This window comes from Varroa jacobsoni, unplaced genomic scaffold (genome assembly GCF_002532875.2).
Source record: "Varroa jacobsoni isolate VJ856 unplaced genomic scaffold, vjacob_1.0 contig00344, whole genome shotgun sequence".
Classification (NCBI taxonomy): Eukaryota; Metazoa; Arthropoda; class Arachnida; order Mesostigmata; family Varroidae; genus Varroa; species Varroa jacobsoni.
This window is the reverse complement of record NW_019214453.1, coordinates 43,569-60,465: the sequence shown is the minus strand read 5'-3', so window position 1 is coordinate 60,465 and position 16,897 is coordinate 43,569. Positions and strand designations below refer to the sequence as shown.

Sequence of the window (16,897 nt, the reverse complement as noted above, 5' to 3'; positions counted from 1 at the left end):
TGTCATCATTGTTCTTCATTAATCTGCGCAACAATAGCAATAGTACATAATTATTAAGATCCCCCATTGGAGGTCATCAACTGCGTAGAGCAAATGGAATTCTGCCGCGTTTATTAAACTACAGATTATATTATAGCAGCTTTACGCAAGACTTAAACCGGGACCTCTAAGTGCACCAAAAACAATTCATACAAGACATTACCCTTAACTCAAACCATACGCTTCATACCGAGGGATTCTCTATTTTTGGTTACTTAACAAACGTTTTTACATGGCATCATCCATTTTGTCTAGCTCGCAAGCCTCTAAATACGACAATTGCCCTATTACGCGAGACAATCTTCCGTAATTGCTTTCATCTCATGGCAAAATTCTCTCTTTCTCTTATGGTGCCATAAAAGAGTCTTTATATCGAAATGCATATTTATGGTACGCATGGGAAGCAAGCTCAAGACGTCTCCAAGCAAGCCATATTTGCGGACCTCCCATACGACTATCGTTAATAGAATTTTTCTGTTTGCAACATAAATCAATATTGCTAATCCTTGATTCGCCATGTGAACTTTGTCTGGACTATGTAAATCGGGTAATTACATCCATGATTGCCTGGCTACCGTCATTAGACGGGTTCCGAACTTATAAAGTTTAACTGTGTGCTACGCCAGGAGCAGACGAGATGAATGATGCTATCAGCAATAGCAACGTTATGTCCCTGGACGCGTATGTGTGTCCTACGCACGTGCGATGACTGTTATTTTTAAGCTCCCAAGCCAGTAGTAATTTAATTCGATCGGCAGCAACGAAACGTTTTCTGAGCCGGATCGGGTTTCTAGAGTCCATGGTTCCGCCGATGGGTTTAGGGAGGATTTTGCGGGTCAACCTGATCTGTGGCAACCCGTCGACGTACGTAAATCTGATTGGCCAGCTCGTCCATGCTTGAGCGATAGATCGGATCGGCGGTCAGATCTCTGAACTTGTGAGTGTGGTTCGACGCGTTGCGTATGTATATGCACATGACTGTGTCTGCATGTATCTGCGCGGATAAAAAGTCACCGGCCAAGCCTGTGGGAGCAGCATTACCGGCGACGATAGGAACATGCGACAGACAGCGTCCGCCGATAGAGCAGAACAGAAATACGATCGACTCTATCTTGCTGACGACTTTATATTTGTTGCGGTTGTCGGCGATATTTTCGTCCTACTTAGTTTTTTTCAAGGGCCAGCGACACTCCAGCGGCAGAAGTGGCTCAGCTGAGTGTCGGCAGTGAACGAGCCCGCACTACCTACTAACAACTGTCTGACTATGAGGGTGTCGGACTCTATACATAGATTTGTGTGTGTTCGTTGAGGTTTTCAATTTCGTGCCGCTGTCGTCTGTGTCTTGAGCTCTATCTCTGACATTGTCTTCGTTTTCCTTTACGTCGAGGCGGAGCAACTCGGCTAACGGCAGCGAGACATTTCAACTAGCAGTTCACTACTTATTCTGAAATTTATTGGATAGAGACATTAGTCGACATCGCACAGAGCTGATAGTAGCAGCCGGTGGCGTACCGATAGACCCTGTCGGCGGGGCCGCTGGTTGCATCGAGGCCCATTGCACTACTCGATCCATATAAAGAAAGTATCAGGGTGAAAAAAGCAGCGACAACAACAAAGGCAATGACGATAAAAACTACCACCACAGTGATATCGGAACTGTGTGTATCATAGAACGAAAGTACAGTAAATACTATTTTTGTGTTGCCTTCATTCGACGGAGACTCGTGAAAATAACGTGGACGTCAAATTGCCTTTCTGAGTGACTGTAGAGGCACAAAGCTTTCTGGGTAAAACAGACATCTCTGCGCCGCGTGCTATCGGCCTACCAATTCGTAGAGCTGAAATTATCGACACATACGTTCGTGCTTGAACGTGGATGTAGTTGAACTTTTGCGTATACTCTTGACTCTCACAGCACGTTACAAAGCTAGAAAGCTCAAAACAAAAACACTGGGCCTCTATAATTAAGCTATTGGTCAAAGAAACCCGATGACCCTTGATGCATCAGACCGCTGCTATTCCCATTTCGATCATTCTACAGTGAACGTGTTCGTAGCGTAGACTAGCCGAAAAGAAGTTCATTATCAACAGTAGACCTTTAGCTATTCCATATGATTTGAACGTATAAAGAAAACGTCGACGATGTTCATTTGTACTTCAAACACAGAAGTGTTATTCTGAAACGAGACATAAAAAAAGAGACAATTCACACTTTGTCACCATGCTAATATCGTTATTTAATGGCTTTTTTTTTTTTAAATATAACCTCATAAATACTTCATAGATTATGCCTCACCGGTTCTAGTGAGTTTATATATAGTACACACAATATACAACGATATATACAGTTAGGTTATATTTGTTCGGACCCTGTTTTGGCCACCTTTGCCTCCAACACAGTCATTTGACGTGCCCTCTACATACAATCTATAGAAAGATCTAATCCAGTAGATAATTTGCGGTAAAATCACATTTTGTTCTTAGCGGTGTCGCAGCTAGCAATAGATGGACTATAAGTAATGTTGGGAAAATTGCCCGAAAGAGGGGAATTCTGCATTGGAAAAATGGTTGCATGACAAATTTGACATGGGGTCTTATCGAATCGGTAGTAAGTTGATTTGAATCCGCGCAAGGCTACTCGTTGCCATTTCAAGTCAGTCATTGCTTGCTGTGCCTACTAGTTCCCTACTTGTATCGAGCCATTTATGTCCTAAGTGCAACTTCGAGAACTAATACGCCGCAAAACGAAGTAGCTGTTTATGTCTTCATTGCTATACAAGTCGTGCGGCACACATATATATATATATGTATTATATATATATATATATATACGCCATAATTATTCATTAATTATTAATACTTTTATAGGATTATTTACAGAATAGGATTTTGCGGGTGATGAAGATGAGCTCGCCGTAAAGATTGTTATTTTTCTAGCGTTTCTCCTCCGACTAACGGATACTGCTACACCGGCGATCATGGCCTGTCTATAACATCGTGGATTGTCTTCTGCTTAGCTAACTGGAGATCTGATCTTCCTTTCTCAGAAGAACACATGTATCCACCCAATGACAAATGGGTCCCTCTGGATAAGAATATGCTGCTTGCTTGCTTTTTTTTTGTGTTTCGGAGAATTTTCAGCGGATCATGGAAAAGTTTTATTGTACAGTAAAGAAATAAACTTCAGGGTGGGTTCACAAGATTAACAAGGTGATTTGCCGCAGTTCGTCCACAAAAGCTGAAGAACACCGGGGCGCAAATGAAGTTCTAATACGATGAGGGAAATCCGCAGTACGTTACCGCTATCACTGTCTGTTTGCTTTTGCAAGTCATCGTTAGAATCGAGCCTAATTTTCGACATCGAGATCGGCTTCCTCCGGCGCATCGGCATCTTCATGCGACGGTTCCGGTGAACTTAACAATTCAGCTCGTTCAGGTGACATTTCGGGAGGAAGCATACTATACGCCTTATCTAATTCTGGACCCTCGGGAATACCGAGTGTATGAATGAGATTATGTCGACGAAGGTCGCAATTGCGACGGAACTCCTTGCCGCAATGGGCACACGTGTACGGCTTAATGTTTGTATGAGTTAACAGATGCGTTTTGAGGTTCGAGCGCTGATTAAAGCTCCGACCGCATTTGGGGCATTTGTGCGGCGAATCTTCCATGTGAAGTATACGATGAACGGCAAGCGTCCGGCTTTGACAAAAGCCCTTTCCACATTCAGTACATTTAAATGGCTTCTCCTTCGAGTGAATGTATCTGAAACAACAAATACTCAATATTAACATTATTACTAATACAACTGGTTAATCAATTGGTCCTCTTAAAACCAGTTTTTCTATAAACTGCAGCTTTACTATGTCTATTAATCACATTTGACTGTAAATCACGCTATTTCAATACCTATAGAAATCACATTACAATTGAGGGACAAATATATCTGATAGTACAAATGGGATTAGTAGACGTCGCGTTCTTTACCTATGATCACGCAGATGATCCTGTCGTCGGAACGCTTTATGACAGATGTCACAGATATAGGGCCGTTCGTCAGTGTGTGTCCTCTCATGAATGAGCAGATTATAGCTTTTTGTGAATCGTCTTTGGCAGAATTTGCAAATAAACTCTTTTTTCGGCCTGGACGACGTTCTTGGTCCTCTTGGCTTGCGTTCAAACATCATAGCAGCCGAATGTGGTGGAACTCCAAAAGGAGGCCTTCCAGGGGGCGGGGGAGGTCTCGTTTCTGGTCGCATTCCAGCAAACGGAAAGCCCGGAAGCCGAGGTGTTCCCTGTGCATAGGGGGGCACGCCGATTGCTGCTGCTGCTGTTGCGCGCGGAATCGCGTGAGGAGGCAGGTGCAGTGCTGAACCGCGCGCTGGTATTGGCGTCGGCCGTTTTACTGCTGGCAGCTTAAGACCACTTTGCGCCAAAGCTGCTAATCGGGGGTCTTCAGTTGTCGCCGACTCGGCAAGTCGAGCGAAATCGAATTTTCGTCGAGACGACGCTGACGACGGCGATGACATCGATGACGTTAAAGTGCTGCGTTCGCTTGTCGGCGTCGATGAGCTAACTGAAGGCGTCAAACTTTTATGGCCGATCGGTGCATGCGTCGTGCGTCCAACGTGCAGTGCGGGTGTTGTGCTCGCCAATTGTGATACAGCCGCCTGCCTTGCCTGACTAAGGAAAAGCGCTTGGTAGCTCGGACCGAGAGAACCCAATGGAAACGGCAGTAACGGGTTTTGTCCCCCCGAAGCTAGCCTTGCTAATGAACTCATCATGGCCTGCTGAAAATAGGCAACCGCTGACGGATTCGGTGAGGCAGACGAAGATGGTGGCGAAGGGGAAGGCCGAGCTGGAGATGATGACGGTGAACGCTTAACCACTGAGAGATCTGTAGGCTGCTGCGCCAGGGCGGCGGCTGTTGAGGGCGCTATATCTGAAACGAACGACGAAAAAAAAACGCAATTACGTGAACGCTAGACAATTGGCACGTATTTATTATTATCTAAATACTATTGAAATAGTTACGAAATGAAATTCTTCACTAAAAAAAAAGCATAGTTTTTCTAAGCGCACGTTTATACACCGTCATAAAGCAGAAGAAAATTTCTAGGGTTAATACGGTTCAGATAGCTAATATTCCTTCTACGACAAATATATTTGCGGTGGCAATTTTAACTTGAAATGCTATTCAATGGAGAATGTCAGCAATATATTGCCCACAGACATATTCCGCTATGAAAAAGCGTCAAATCAACCAAATCAGCGATGATGTTCGCGTTCATCCTCTATCCTTCATCATCGTTGTCCATCATATCTATCCATTGGAAGCACAGATTTCATTAAATTTGATCACCTCTACTTACATCTACCGTTCTTCGTATATCTCATCTTATCTTCATACATATTTGACTCGTGTTTGCTACCGAATGCAGAATCGAGCGTAGATTCCGGACGGAGCTATATTACAGTAGTATCCAAGCTGATGCTAGCTAGCCATAAAGGCGGAAGCAATTATCGAGATTCGAGTATACATTCCGGTAAATGCCAAGTAGTTTACCAGCATTGGGCATGCTCTCGCAATAAAAACAATAAATAGATAGAGCATCAACAATAACTAGACAGCGTCCATAGGTACAACAATAATAACCCTACAGTTACTGCAGATATTGATTGAGGAGTGAACTGTTTCGTCGGAGTGAACGAAACTCATAAACAAAGGCATCTTCGCTAGCGTCAATGGCATCTACACGTTTGCTGTGCTATGGCTAGATACTACTCGTGACCAATGCATACGGTTGTCTCTGTGTTTAGCATTGTTGTTCTTGTTGCTCTCAACAACGCGGTACGCTTAATTGTAAGGTCGGCAAAAAAAATATGTCCAAATCTACTTCGTAATACTGCGTCCGGAAGCGACGAAATATAGACGACGAGAGAGGTACTGACTGCGAAAACACCAATCGTAAAAATCCTAAGTTAACAGCAATGGTAATCAGGATAGTTATAGAAATGATTTCTCGGAGCTGAAACCGTGTCGGCCGCTTTCTCTGAAGGCACTTGCCGAAAAAAAAGGGTTTCGTACGCTGGACACAAGCGTTGGCGGGTGCATGGGCAGTTGACTATGACTAGCCACACGGGAATGCTCTCCAATGAATGTGAGGAACTGACACGGCCTAGCGAATCGAAGCTATTTTACAAAGTAGGTACGCCCACATACTGGAAAAATAGGGTCTTCGAGACGGTTCGATCCAGCATTTAACCTAATCGCAGAAAGCCTGACGGTCCTCTAAAATGCCACGAAATAAATAGTAGATTTTGGCAGTATCTGTAGAGTTCACGCATGAATTTTAGTCACACATTTAAGCTGTTGCTGTACTTCACTTCGGGTAGACCTAATTTATGCCCCTCTGAAGTCGTTCTACGTTCCACTTATTCGCCGTCGGAGTGCAAGACAAGTATATGCAACGATTTTGCTTTTATTGCATTTGTATGGCGGCTGTGTTAAGCCTCGCTAGGTACCGATACTGGCGATGCCACCACGAAGAATAATCATTCTTCGCGTTCCTGGAAATCGCCTGCTTGATCAAGACGGTATCGGCTGAAGCCACGACGGGACCTACGCGGGGCACGGAAGCATCGATATTGATCCATAAACGCACGTGACTACGGTCAGGTGGTGCACGTTTCCGATCAACGAGGGCAATATTCCGTTTTGGCGGAAATTTGCACGTGCACAGTGGACTAACGAACAGCTCAATTCTTTTAATTGACTAGCAGCCAGGTTGACCGGGTGAAAAGGCAAGCAGGGATTCGAAATAAAACCCTTCACATCGGATATAGGTTAATTTAACTAACGTACTTCTGCGAATGTAATGTATGATTCATAAGGGCCAGGTCACGATAGCAAGGGCAAAACGGCAATTCATTTAAAATGGCCTACCCTGTCTAGAGTATAATACTGTGTCTTTGCTCACGAGCCGGAATATTTCTATATATAACATAATCAGTATAATTGTGACTCTGGCTCGTGCTAATGGATCGTGATCTGTGAACGAGATGGATGTATCATTTGTAGCTTCATACATAACAATTCATATCAGCAAAGGGCTTTTTTAAACATGTAATAGACACATCAAATGATCGCCGGTTCTATGATTTTGCAATGATGCAGTTCTCATTTACACCATCAGCGCGTCTTCAAAATTACTTCACTAGTAATGGTAGCGCCTTAGATGATCGTAGACTCGCTGTGACAGTCTGTTTCTATTGTCGTGAAATTATTGGCAGGGAAACAAACGGCACCGTTTGTGTGGACCATTCGTGTAGAGATCTTTCTACGTTTTATCGAGATGTATCCTTTTAGAACAGTCCACATGCGGCGGCGGCATCACCATGATGGAAAGCTTCAGTCGGTTCGACCCGATGTATATGCCCGTAACACTGTCCGTACTGCTGTGAGCTCGATACTTTGTGTATTTTTCGGGCCTGATGCGACCCGCTAGAAGCCGTTGGACCTGCTGATTGCCCGTGATGGATTAAAGTACTCCAGCCGCCGTTCAGCGGTTATGCCGCACTACAAGTTTAGTCGCAGTCGATTCCCATGATCATAGCGCCGATAGGAGAAGAGATCGCCAGCCAAATGTGGACGATCTTTTGTATCAGACGTCGTCGTGATTACTTTATCTTGAACGTCTTTACGTTTTTACCCTGTTTTTTTTTTTGGCGTCGTTATCATTAAGGCGTTTGTCATCTGCTGAAAGGAAAACCAATCATAAAATGCTATACAATATTTACTTGAGCTTGTTTATTTGAATTTTCTTTCGCACTTACATAGCAATGTACCGATGAGATTTTTAGCGTCATTTCTATGGACGCCCTTTGCGTCCTGTGCACTAGGTCTTAATCATGTCATTCCCAGTAAGGTTCATCTGCATATGTTGTTAGCTCTAAGACGCTCACATTTGAATGAGCCGGCCAATAAATGCAGCGACGTATCGCGTGATCTTTAGAACGGTAGCCGAAAAAAAAAAATGTCTTTGGTAGCCACAAAACATTAGCAATGACCTTTAGCCGTCTCATTACGCGAATCTAAAAAAGGGGTCGGAGAAGAAGTCTGAGCTAAAATTTAAGCCGAAATAAAAGAACCCTCATTTCTTGCTCGAACCATTGAGCATAGCCTTGTGGCAAGAGTAGACTTCTAAATGGGGTCAAACTCAATAAATTTTAAAAGATTAAAAGAGACAAATAACAAATGTCTTCTACAAGAGTTCACCTGATGCGGGCAGGTTTGACTCGGAGATAGCGGTTCAAACTTCCCCACATTTGCAGCACCATCAAACAACAGGCTAATTCTGTCTGAAGCCAGTTTGGCTTGAAACTGACCTGTGGAAGATCGCGCTTGCAGGGCCTGAAGTAGGCTCATTCGTATGGGTTAACAGGTCCTTTCTTGTGGTATAATTCCAGAGAAACAAAACCGCCGATACTAGATTGAACGTCCCTCGATCGAGCTTTCGTGGAAGAAGATAGGTTTAAGCCTTTAGTGAGTTAATTAAGCTTGACTATACTACATTGAAGAATTTGAATGTATCCATGCTTTACCAAAATAAGCCATTTATGTCAAACTTGTCACAAAAACGATCGATTGCGACCTATATATTCCAACGTAAAAAACCTTCTTCAACTAGTGCTTCAATTAGTCGTTAAGTATGATTTTTCATTTCATTGCAGATTTCAGACAGAATGTAAGGTAAGCATATTATAGTAAAGGTAGCCTGACGCTTTTGGAAATCAATAGTCTTCCTACGTGGGATACATCTTAGTTGTACATTCATAGCATAGAAGATGATGACCTATTCTCTGTGTCCACAGTCAACCTCAGTAATCAAATGCTTTCTTCAAAGCTAAACAGTTCATCGTTGTTATAGTAAACAGATTTCTTTAAAACTTTATTTATTTTTCGAAAGTGAAAAAAATTTTGCGTTTTTGTAAATTGCTGTTCCAGAAAATATCGATTTCGTCATAGTCCTGCACACAGCCCTGATCTGATCAATTCGCAGCTGGCCGCTTCAACCTCATCAAAAATCGCACGCTATCCTACTTATATTTTACGACGTTCCCGGAAAATGCTCTAAGAAAGGCGCGTGCCTTGTGAGATAGTTCAAGACGTCATGCAGTTGTCCTCTGCATTTTAGGCTAGGTGATCGACTAAATCGTCGATGAAGTCCGCGCCTCGAAACATCGTCGCCGAATACATCTAAGAGTGACCTGCCTGCCTCTGGGGCGTCGGCCCGAGTCGGCTAGGTTTCTGACGGTCGTGCTCAGCTATGTATGTATGTATGTATGTATGCAAGCTTTATACAACGGCCGTTTTTTTGGTCCACTGAAGGTACACAAATGCCAAATCTCGCTTTTGCCTTAATTGCTATTGTCCTATCGCCGACTTCAGCCGGTTCGTCGCCATCACCATAGTCCACGCACCTGACCCATGGGTAGACTCTGCCATACAGCCACTTCGTTGTGTCGCAGGCAGCCACAACTGCCTTCGCTTCTGCGGGAATCGAACTCACCTGTCGTCGAAAGTCGCCGTCGGGAACTGCTGCTTCCGCCGGTGATGTCTCTGCTGCTGGGGCCGTAACTACTGCACCCTATTTTCTCCAAGGCATAAAAGCTTGTCGTCTTCCGAGGCGATCCAGTTCTCGTTGGTTTGGATCAATACTAGAACTGGGAGGACTTTTGGGCGACACCCAACGACAATAGGTGCCTATTAACTGGGCCATCTTCGACTCGACAATATCGATCGCGATACATTGATGCTCACGGTTCAGGCGCACCAGATACTCAGACCAGACTCAAATAATGTTCCGCTAATCGAAAGGAGGTATTCCAGCACAGTTTTGTCTGCAGTGAACACTTGGAGGTTAGGTCGACGGCATGCGCGTATGGCCATTTGTGCGCGGCGATCCGGGCAGTCATTTTCGGCCATCCGTCGCTTCCTCCCTGGGCGCACAGATGCCATTGAACAACACAGAGGCAGCCGCAATCGAAGAGCGAGCCGTGGTTCGCTAGTGGCCGACTGGGAAACCGCTACAACTAAGTAAGGGAATCTATCCCTCCGGTGGAACGTTATGGGTGTGGTGATTATGCTCTTTACTCCAACTGTGTCCGTATGAGCGTTTGTGTAAGTAGGCAATTGGCCTATGCTCGATGGCAGTCCTGCGATTAGACGACGCCTGCTGGGCAGGTGACATTACGCGATACTCCCCAATGGCCCGCACCACATTCACAACAGCATAGCGTTGATTAACACCATCGGACATCGTCGCCATCTACATTGTGACAGCTGTTTCCCAAGCGTTTCTGAACTTCTTTTTCTTCTACTTATTGTGTCTGCCTGTTCAAAGTTTGCGGGCACTGCTGAGTCTTAAAATTACAACAGTCCATTGGATCGTCCAGGTAATCGATTATGTTGTACAAGCAGAACATGAAGGACAGCATATCATATTGAAAGCGCTGTACGCCAAGATGAGATAAAATACTCCTCCTTATGTAATACACGCATCTGAGCGGCATACACGTTGTGAAGAAGAGCTCTGAGCCTGCCTGCTCCTTTCATTAACACGAGAAGGCTCAAAGATTTATCGAACGGGGCAGATATAATGTCGTTTGCGAGAAATTCGTCCGTTCTTGAGAGTACATACGAATAACTTATAGAACTCGTCTTACGTCAGGAAACAACAGGCTCATCGATCGAAGCCGCATTGCCTTCAGCGTATCGTATCGGCCTCGCAACACCAGGCCATAATTCTTCTTCATGTCACCTTGTCAACGCGAACGGCTGCACCGGACGCGTGCATGCGCCCGATAAACGCTTTAGCGGTTGGATCTACAGTTTCAGCCGGGTTTCACCGTCGCGCAGACAAACCCATTGAACCGAGTAGTCGGTCGCACGTTCTCTTATTATACGCTTACCGTCTAGTAGGTACATATGTCAACAATAACCGTGTGTTCATCCCATCGGAAATGCAAGCGTGTATTTGTATCGATGGCGACTATGGTTCACTTTCATATACTATTTAAATTGTTAGGTAAACATCGTTGTACGCTCTACTTCGTTCCATTTCTAATTGAAGCTTCATATCTGATTTTTTGAAATTTACGCGTCATTTTCGGCTATGTTGTTTCAGGGCAAAAACAAGATTTCAAACATTTTGTAAGGGCTACATTCCATTCAACTAAGTCCATATCTTATTTCAGACCATAATTTAACTAAAAAAAAATCTGTGAGGAGCAGTGAAGCTAGTAATTGTGCACTAATTCACGTTGTTACTATTTATCCTATCTTAGCGATTTGCTGTTTTAAGTGGCAATTCACATTTTAATCTATTTTGGTTTTTTGATCTCTTTTAGCTGACATAATTTGGTTGTGTGCATTTTTTTTTAGCATAAAATGTTAACACTAGGTCGGTAAAAGTGATTCACGACAAATATTCTCTCTTTATGTGTGTATATATCTTTTGTGCTATTTGTACCCTAGCCGTTCGTAATTCTCCGTGTTTGTTTCTGTTACGACGATCATTAGAAGTTAAGGAGCGTTTAGATAAACAAGCAGACCAATTTTGGTGATTGTGCCTTTGCCTAGCTTCATCAAACAGCTTATATTTATATTGTATCAAAATTCCGTAACCGGATGAGCCGAGGATACTCGGAAGAATTTCGAATACGGCGCCTTCAGATGATTTGTTACAACGACAGAGTAGCGCTGGTATTTCGCGACGCGCTTTTTTCTCAGATTGCCCATGACCGCTCTATATTCCGCGCATTCGTTGTACTCACCCAGGTTCACTTACCGTGGATAGTAGATCATTTCCAATTGACTGCGTGCTGTTTATAGACTGCACGACGTATCATGTATGAAGTAATATATCTCCCGATAACTGATGCGGGATGATACAACTGAACCAGATTCACGGAGTTAAATAGGCGCCAGGTTTGTTTGTATGACAATACCATATGTCTGTCTAGTTAAATTATCGCCTGAATATAGCACGTTATGAGGTGCTATTCGTAACTTTCTAATCGTCACAGCATGGGGTCATACACTGTGAGTATTGAAAATGGAAAATACAGAACATAAAATGAAGTTTCTAATGAATATTTCGTTTTAATTAACTAGTACATTGGTGCACCTTCGTCGTGTCTCGCTACAAATATTTGTTATGACATTGTATCATTACGGAGCCATCCACGGTTCCGAATGAGCGTTGTGCGTGGACCGTTGATGTCGAAAAGTTTTATTGACTGAAGGCTTGTTCAACAAGGGGCTAGTTAAAGCGTACGTTTACGTTGCAAACACTGGCAATCAACGTATAATAAACCAATAGTAATCGTACATAGAATAGAGTGAGGACAGATCGTTAGAGTCATTTCGATCCTTAGACGGACCTATCTGATGAATTCTTCCCAATGTAGTCGGCTTCAGTCGATTCACTCTGATGTTTTTCGCCCGGCAAAAAAAGCAGATCAAGATCCGGATTCCTTTCAGTTTCTGAGCTCCGCGTCAGCCGCGCGCACGTCGTCGCGAGCGTCCGGCTACCGCCTACACAATGATCGTGGTTAGTATGTCTACATCTATATAACATGAGTGCTTCTTTGTCTGCGTTTGCTATGTACGCAGTTGGTCGTGTTCGTTCGGGGATATATACCACGAAGTTCTGCTCTTGAGCCTCAAGATTCATACATGGATACAATATCTATAGGCGCATGCTAGCGCGCTGATCATGCATGACTAAGAAACGAGCAACGAAATGTAGTGGACATACCCTTGCTACCGCGAACAACGTCTACGCGTATACGATTCGTTCTTTTTTTTTTGTTTTTTATGTATGTCGAACTGTTTTTTTCGCCAATGTGATAGCGTTCTATATGCGATCAATCGAGGTATTGCACATTTGTATCAGATGGTGGTAGTCTACTGAGAGGGACCTTCGTCGAAGGCTACGGGCCTGAATTCGTTGACCTCTGTATCGAAGTGGATTTTATAAGCTGATATAGTTTGCCCTACAATAACCGACGTTAAGTATTGTTTTTGAGCAAGCTATAAACTTGGTTGTTTCGAATCGAATTATATACACATATGTTAGCCAAGCAGATTCAGCGAAGTCGTTACGCACTATATGCGACGATGCTGGCCTTAGCCGTCGTAAATGGACCCTCGCAAATGCTGGGAGTTGGCGGAAGAGTAACCCCAACCGATCGAGCCATTCGCATTGAGGCTGCTAGGCAATTCGTTGATTAATCGACTAAATACAGCGGAAGGTTACTCTAGCAGGCAGTAACGCGCCGCCTCTTCCTGCCGCGACAGCCAGTCGGTATCAGCAGTAAGACTCTTGTTTTTCGACGTGAACCAAAGGGGGAACGATACTGAAGCGGTTTTGCTTATACGATGACCGCACCGACGCTCGATGCTGCTATTGACGGTCTTGTTGCCGCGATCTGCTCACTACTGAGCGCCTAGAGGCAGTCGGTGATGCCTAATGCTATCGCTTGCCCTACCCGGAAGACGAGATAGTTTTCGCTCAGTCTTCTACCCGTTCCTTAGACGGCCGTTATTTTAAGCAAGCTTCCCAGAGATGCAAATTGCTTCTGTTTTAAGTCGTAGATATATCGGCAGCCACCGTAAGATTATATACTTCAGGTGCGTACAATCATATTGGACCTTATCAATATGTCGGTTCAACATGTTGCATACGATGACAACAACACAGCGAAGGAGGTCAACGAAAGTTTCATTGCAAACAGAATAAGCTGGAAGTCGACTTTTCCCAAGCTGAAAGTATAAAGTGAAACAGCTGGAATATCGAGATACCGCTATGCTCAGTTAAACGTATGGTGTTTTTGGGCAATGTTACGCAACATTGCCCAACAACGATTTGATATCGACCCTGTTAGCCCCGCTATGCACGCGTCTAGTATATGAACAATTCAAAATACAGGTAAAAATAAACATTGAAACCAGCTACCAGGGCGCTTTGCCAATAGATTTAGCGGGTCCTGCATTGATATGTCAAAAGCAAACAGGTCACAAACAAGTTCCTACTGAGAACACAAAAATAAATATTTCATGACAGATTCTGGTCAAACGTCTACAGTTAGTAAGGGACATCAGTAATAGTCATTTTGACCAAAAATGGGTCTTAAATATGAGCAGATCTAAGATGTTACCAGGTTAGGTTATTTGCGGTGATCCCACGATGAGCAATGCTCATGAAGATCTAACGCAGCCAGATAATAATAAAATCACCATTGCATGTTTGCGGTAACAGAACTCAAATCTTCGGCCGACACTGCGACTATACTCGTTACATAATGTCTATAAAGGCCTAGTAGAAGAATGTAAATGAGACATCCATCTCTAGATCGTCAAATTGTATCGTATCGTAATCTCTAATCTGTCAGAGACGATCTTCCCGCCTTCTTCCGGACAGAGTGGGGTGTTGCCCACGTTCATACTGATGTCGCCGCAGAATCCACCGCCATGCCCGATTGATTAGTGATGAAAGAACGTTCCTTAGCAAATATTAAGCAAATGATAAAATAGATAGCAAATGATAACAGCCAAAGCGACCCAGGTTTGTCACAGCAGACGGCAGAACAGCGGGACCGGCCCACCGCGATAGAGTAAACAGATCTTTGAACAGCCGGCAATTAGAGTTAGAATGCCTTAAAGAAGCAGAAAAAAACAGGCCGAAAAAGATTACTGCTGTGATCTTACTAGTGGTTAGCTGCTGCCGCCCTATCTATCAAGTGTAGAAAGCTTACGCTTTGTGCGTGTACCATCCTGTACCGGGTCCAAGCTGACTTTTCGTCTTGTATCTAACCGTACATTAGCAACAACAATAACGGCGACGACAACACGTACGTACATTGGCGGTTATGCTTAAGCGACAGGCTATGAAAGGGGCAAAGAAAAGGTACAGGACAAGAGTGAAAATGAAACACACGTGAAATTTTATATGGCATAGCCCAGTCTACGCTGCTTCTATACCTCACTCTCGCAGACAAGCCAGCCGTTGCTTTCGTTCGATGTTTTGTTCAGTGTTCCTGCGTACGGTCATGAACCTTGTTCACCACATCATTCCTTCCCGACGATTAGAAACTCTAACAGTAAAATGCATATGTGGTGTACAGACGCCGCGTCGCGCCTGCGCTTCTTGTGTTTTTGCTATGTCGGTTGTCGTCGTCGTTGTCAGCATTGTGCTGACGTTTCGATGTTTACAAAGTTCATTGAGATTCGAGATACGAAACGAAAATTCGAGCCGGAGAGAAAGCTAAAGAATAGGCAACAGAGCGCGATCGCTTGCCGTCGCGCACGCAGACGGCAGCACGAGGAACAGACACATACATCCATGACGACAAACCTGAAGCAATACGTTGCACTTGTCGTTATTTGACGCTTTCAGCTTCTGCACGAATACTGCCTGGTGACAACAGCGCTTGTCCGTCTATCGTAGCCTAAACTGTGCTTCGTTCTGCCTGTTCTCGATTACTAACTTTCTCGTCTGTTTTTTAGCAAAATTTCATGGCCGAGCTACAACTCAAACAATAAGAACAATAACAAACTTCACCACACAAGATTTGCGACCTGTTGTTGTCACAGCCCGTCTAGAAATCACCAACAGGGAACAATTTAGGCGGGCGTCACGAATCAACGGCAGTTACTGCCTGGACTGAACAACGCGTCAGAATACAGATTCAAAAATAAACATATTTCGACGTATACATACACAGATTACAGAACAAGAGACTCGTTAATGAAGGCAGATGAACGATTTCGTTGCTCGTAGATGCGTGCAGTGCTTAAATCTCTACTAAAGCTATTCTACGCTGGTCTGGTATTGTTTGTTGCAACTAGTCTCACCTACGTCGGGCACCGTGTTCGTGTTTTTAGAACACAGAAATTATCTACGGTCAAGTCGATGATCGGGCTCTGATTACTGATTTTACCAGGTTCTATCCACAAGCTAATACAGTAATATATTCCGTAGCTGATCGTACGATCACTCTTCATCGGTGTGTTACCTTGTTAGCCCATCTGCACAGGGTCAGTGCCTGCGCGTATCTGTGAGAATAGGTCGAGCTTGAAGGATGTCATCAAAGGTAGCAATCTTCGCATTTGGAGACAGTAACAACGAACCTCGGTTCCTCCCACCTAGGATTTGAGTCTATTTCGAAAGCGTCCTTCGATCTTTTCGTAATCAGCAAACGTGCCTTAGCTCGTTCTGTTCAAGGTCCGCACGGCCGCGGGCGGCCATATAGTACCCGCATGCCACGGAGACATTCTTGGACACCCTACAACATCTACAGGGTGTATCGTAATCGCGGGCTCGATTGAATGACAGGTGCACGGATTCCAATCGCTTGTTGACAGCGGAGCTCGGTTCGGTTCAGACTAGCAGATAAAGCGCACGAGCAATACAGAGGTCTTCCTAACTTCTACACCAACGTTCCTGGTATAGAACTTCAGGGCTCTGAACGTATCGCTAACTAATAAAGAAGACATCTCAATACATTGTGCGGATGACATTCATGAGCACGCTGTACATTCACTATCGAAACAATTGCAGCGGGTGATTTAATAAGAGGTTTGTTATGGTCACCGATGCGACAGCGGTGATTTCGGACACGATGCGTGCTCCTATTAACATATACGCTGACGAGATATCTTATGCCGAGTGTTGCTTTCACGAGCACTACGACTACGGGGCATATTTACGTGAGTCGTATGGACCGCTTACGTGACAGGTGCCGATGCCCCCTATACGAGCCCCTGTTTAGAGCCTGTGCGAGAACTTCG

At 44.2% G+C, this 16,897-nt stretch overlaps 1 protein-coding gene across 4 annotated transcripts in view; it reads right to left on the bottom strand.

Annotated features, from left to right (window-relative positions):
• Positions 1-2,244: 2,244 nt before the first annotated feature.
• The window catches only part of LOC111271103 (uncharacterized), a 42,410-nt gene continuing 27,757 nt past the window's right edge, over positions 2,245-16,897 (bottom strand). For 3 of the 4 annotated variants that reach the window (XM_022851676.2, XM_022851678.2, XM_022851679.2), the window contains exons 3-4: positions 4,027-4,981; positions 2,245-3,804 (exon numbers count right to left, since the gene is read on the bottom strand). In XM_022851676.2, the coding sequence (XP_022707411.1) occupies positions 3,387-3,804; positions 4,027-4,981 (1,373 nt within the window). In that variant the 3' untranslated portion in view covers positions 2,245-3,386. The remainder of the gene's footprint in view (positions 3,805-4,026; positions 4,982-16,897) is intronic. The other variant, XM_086972793.1, reaches the window with a different exon arrangement.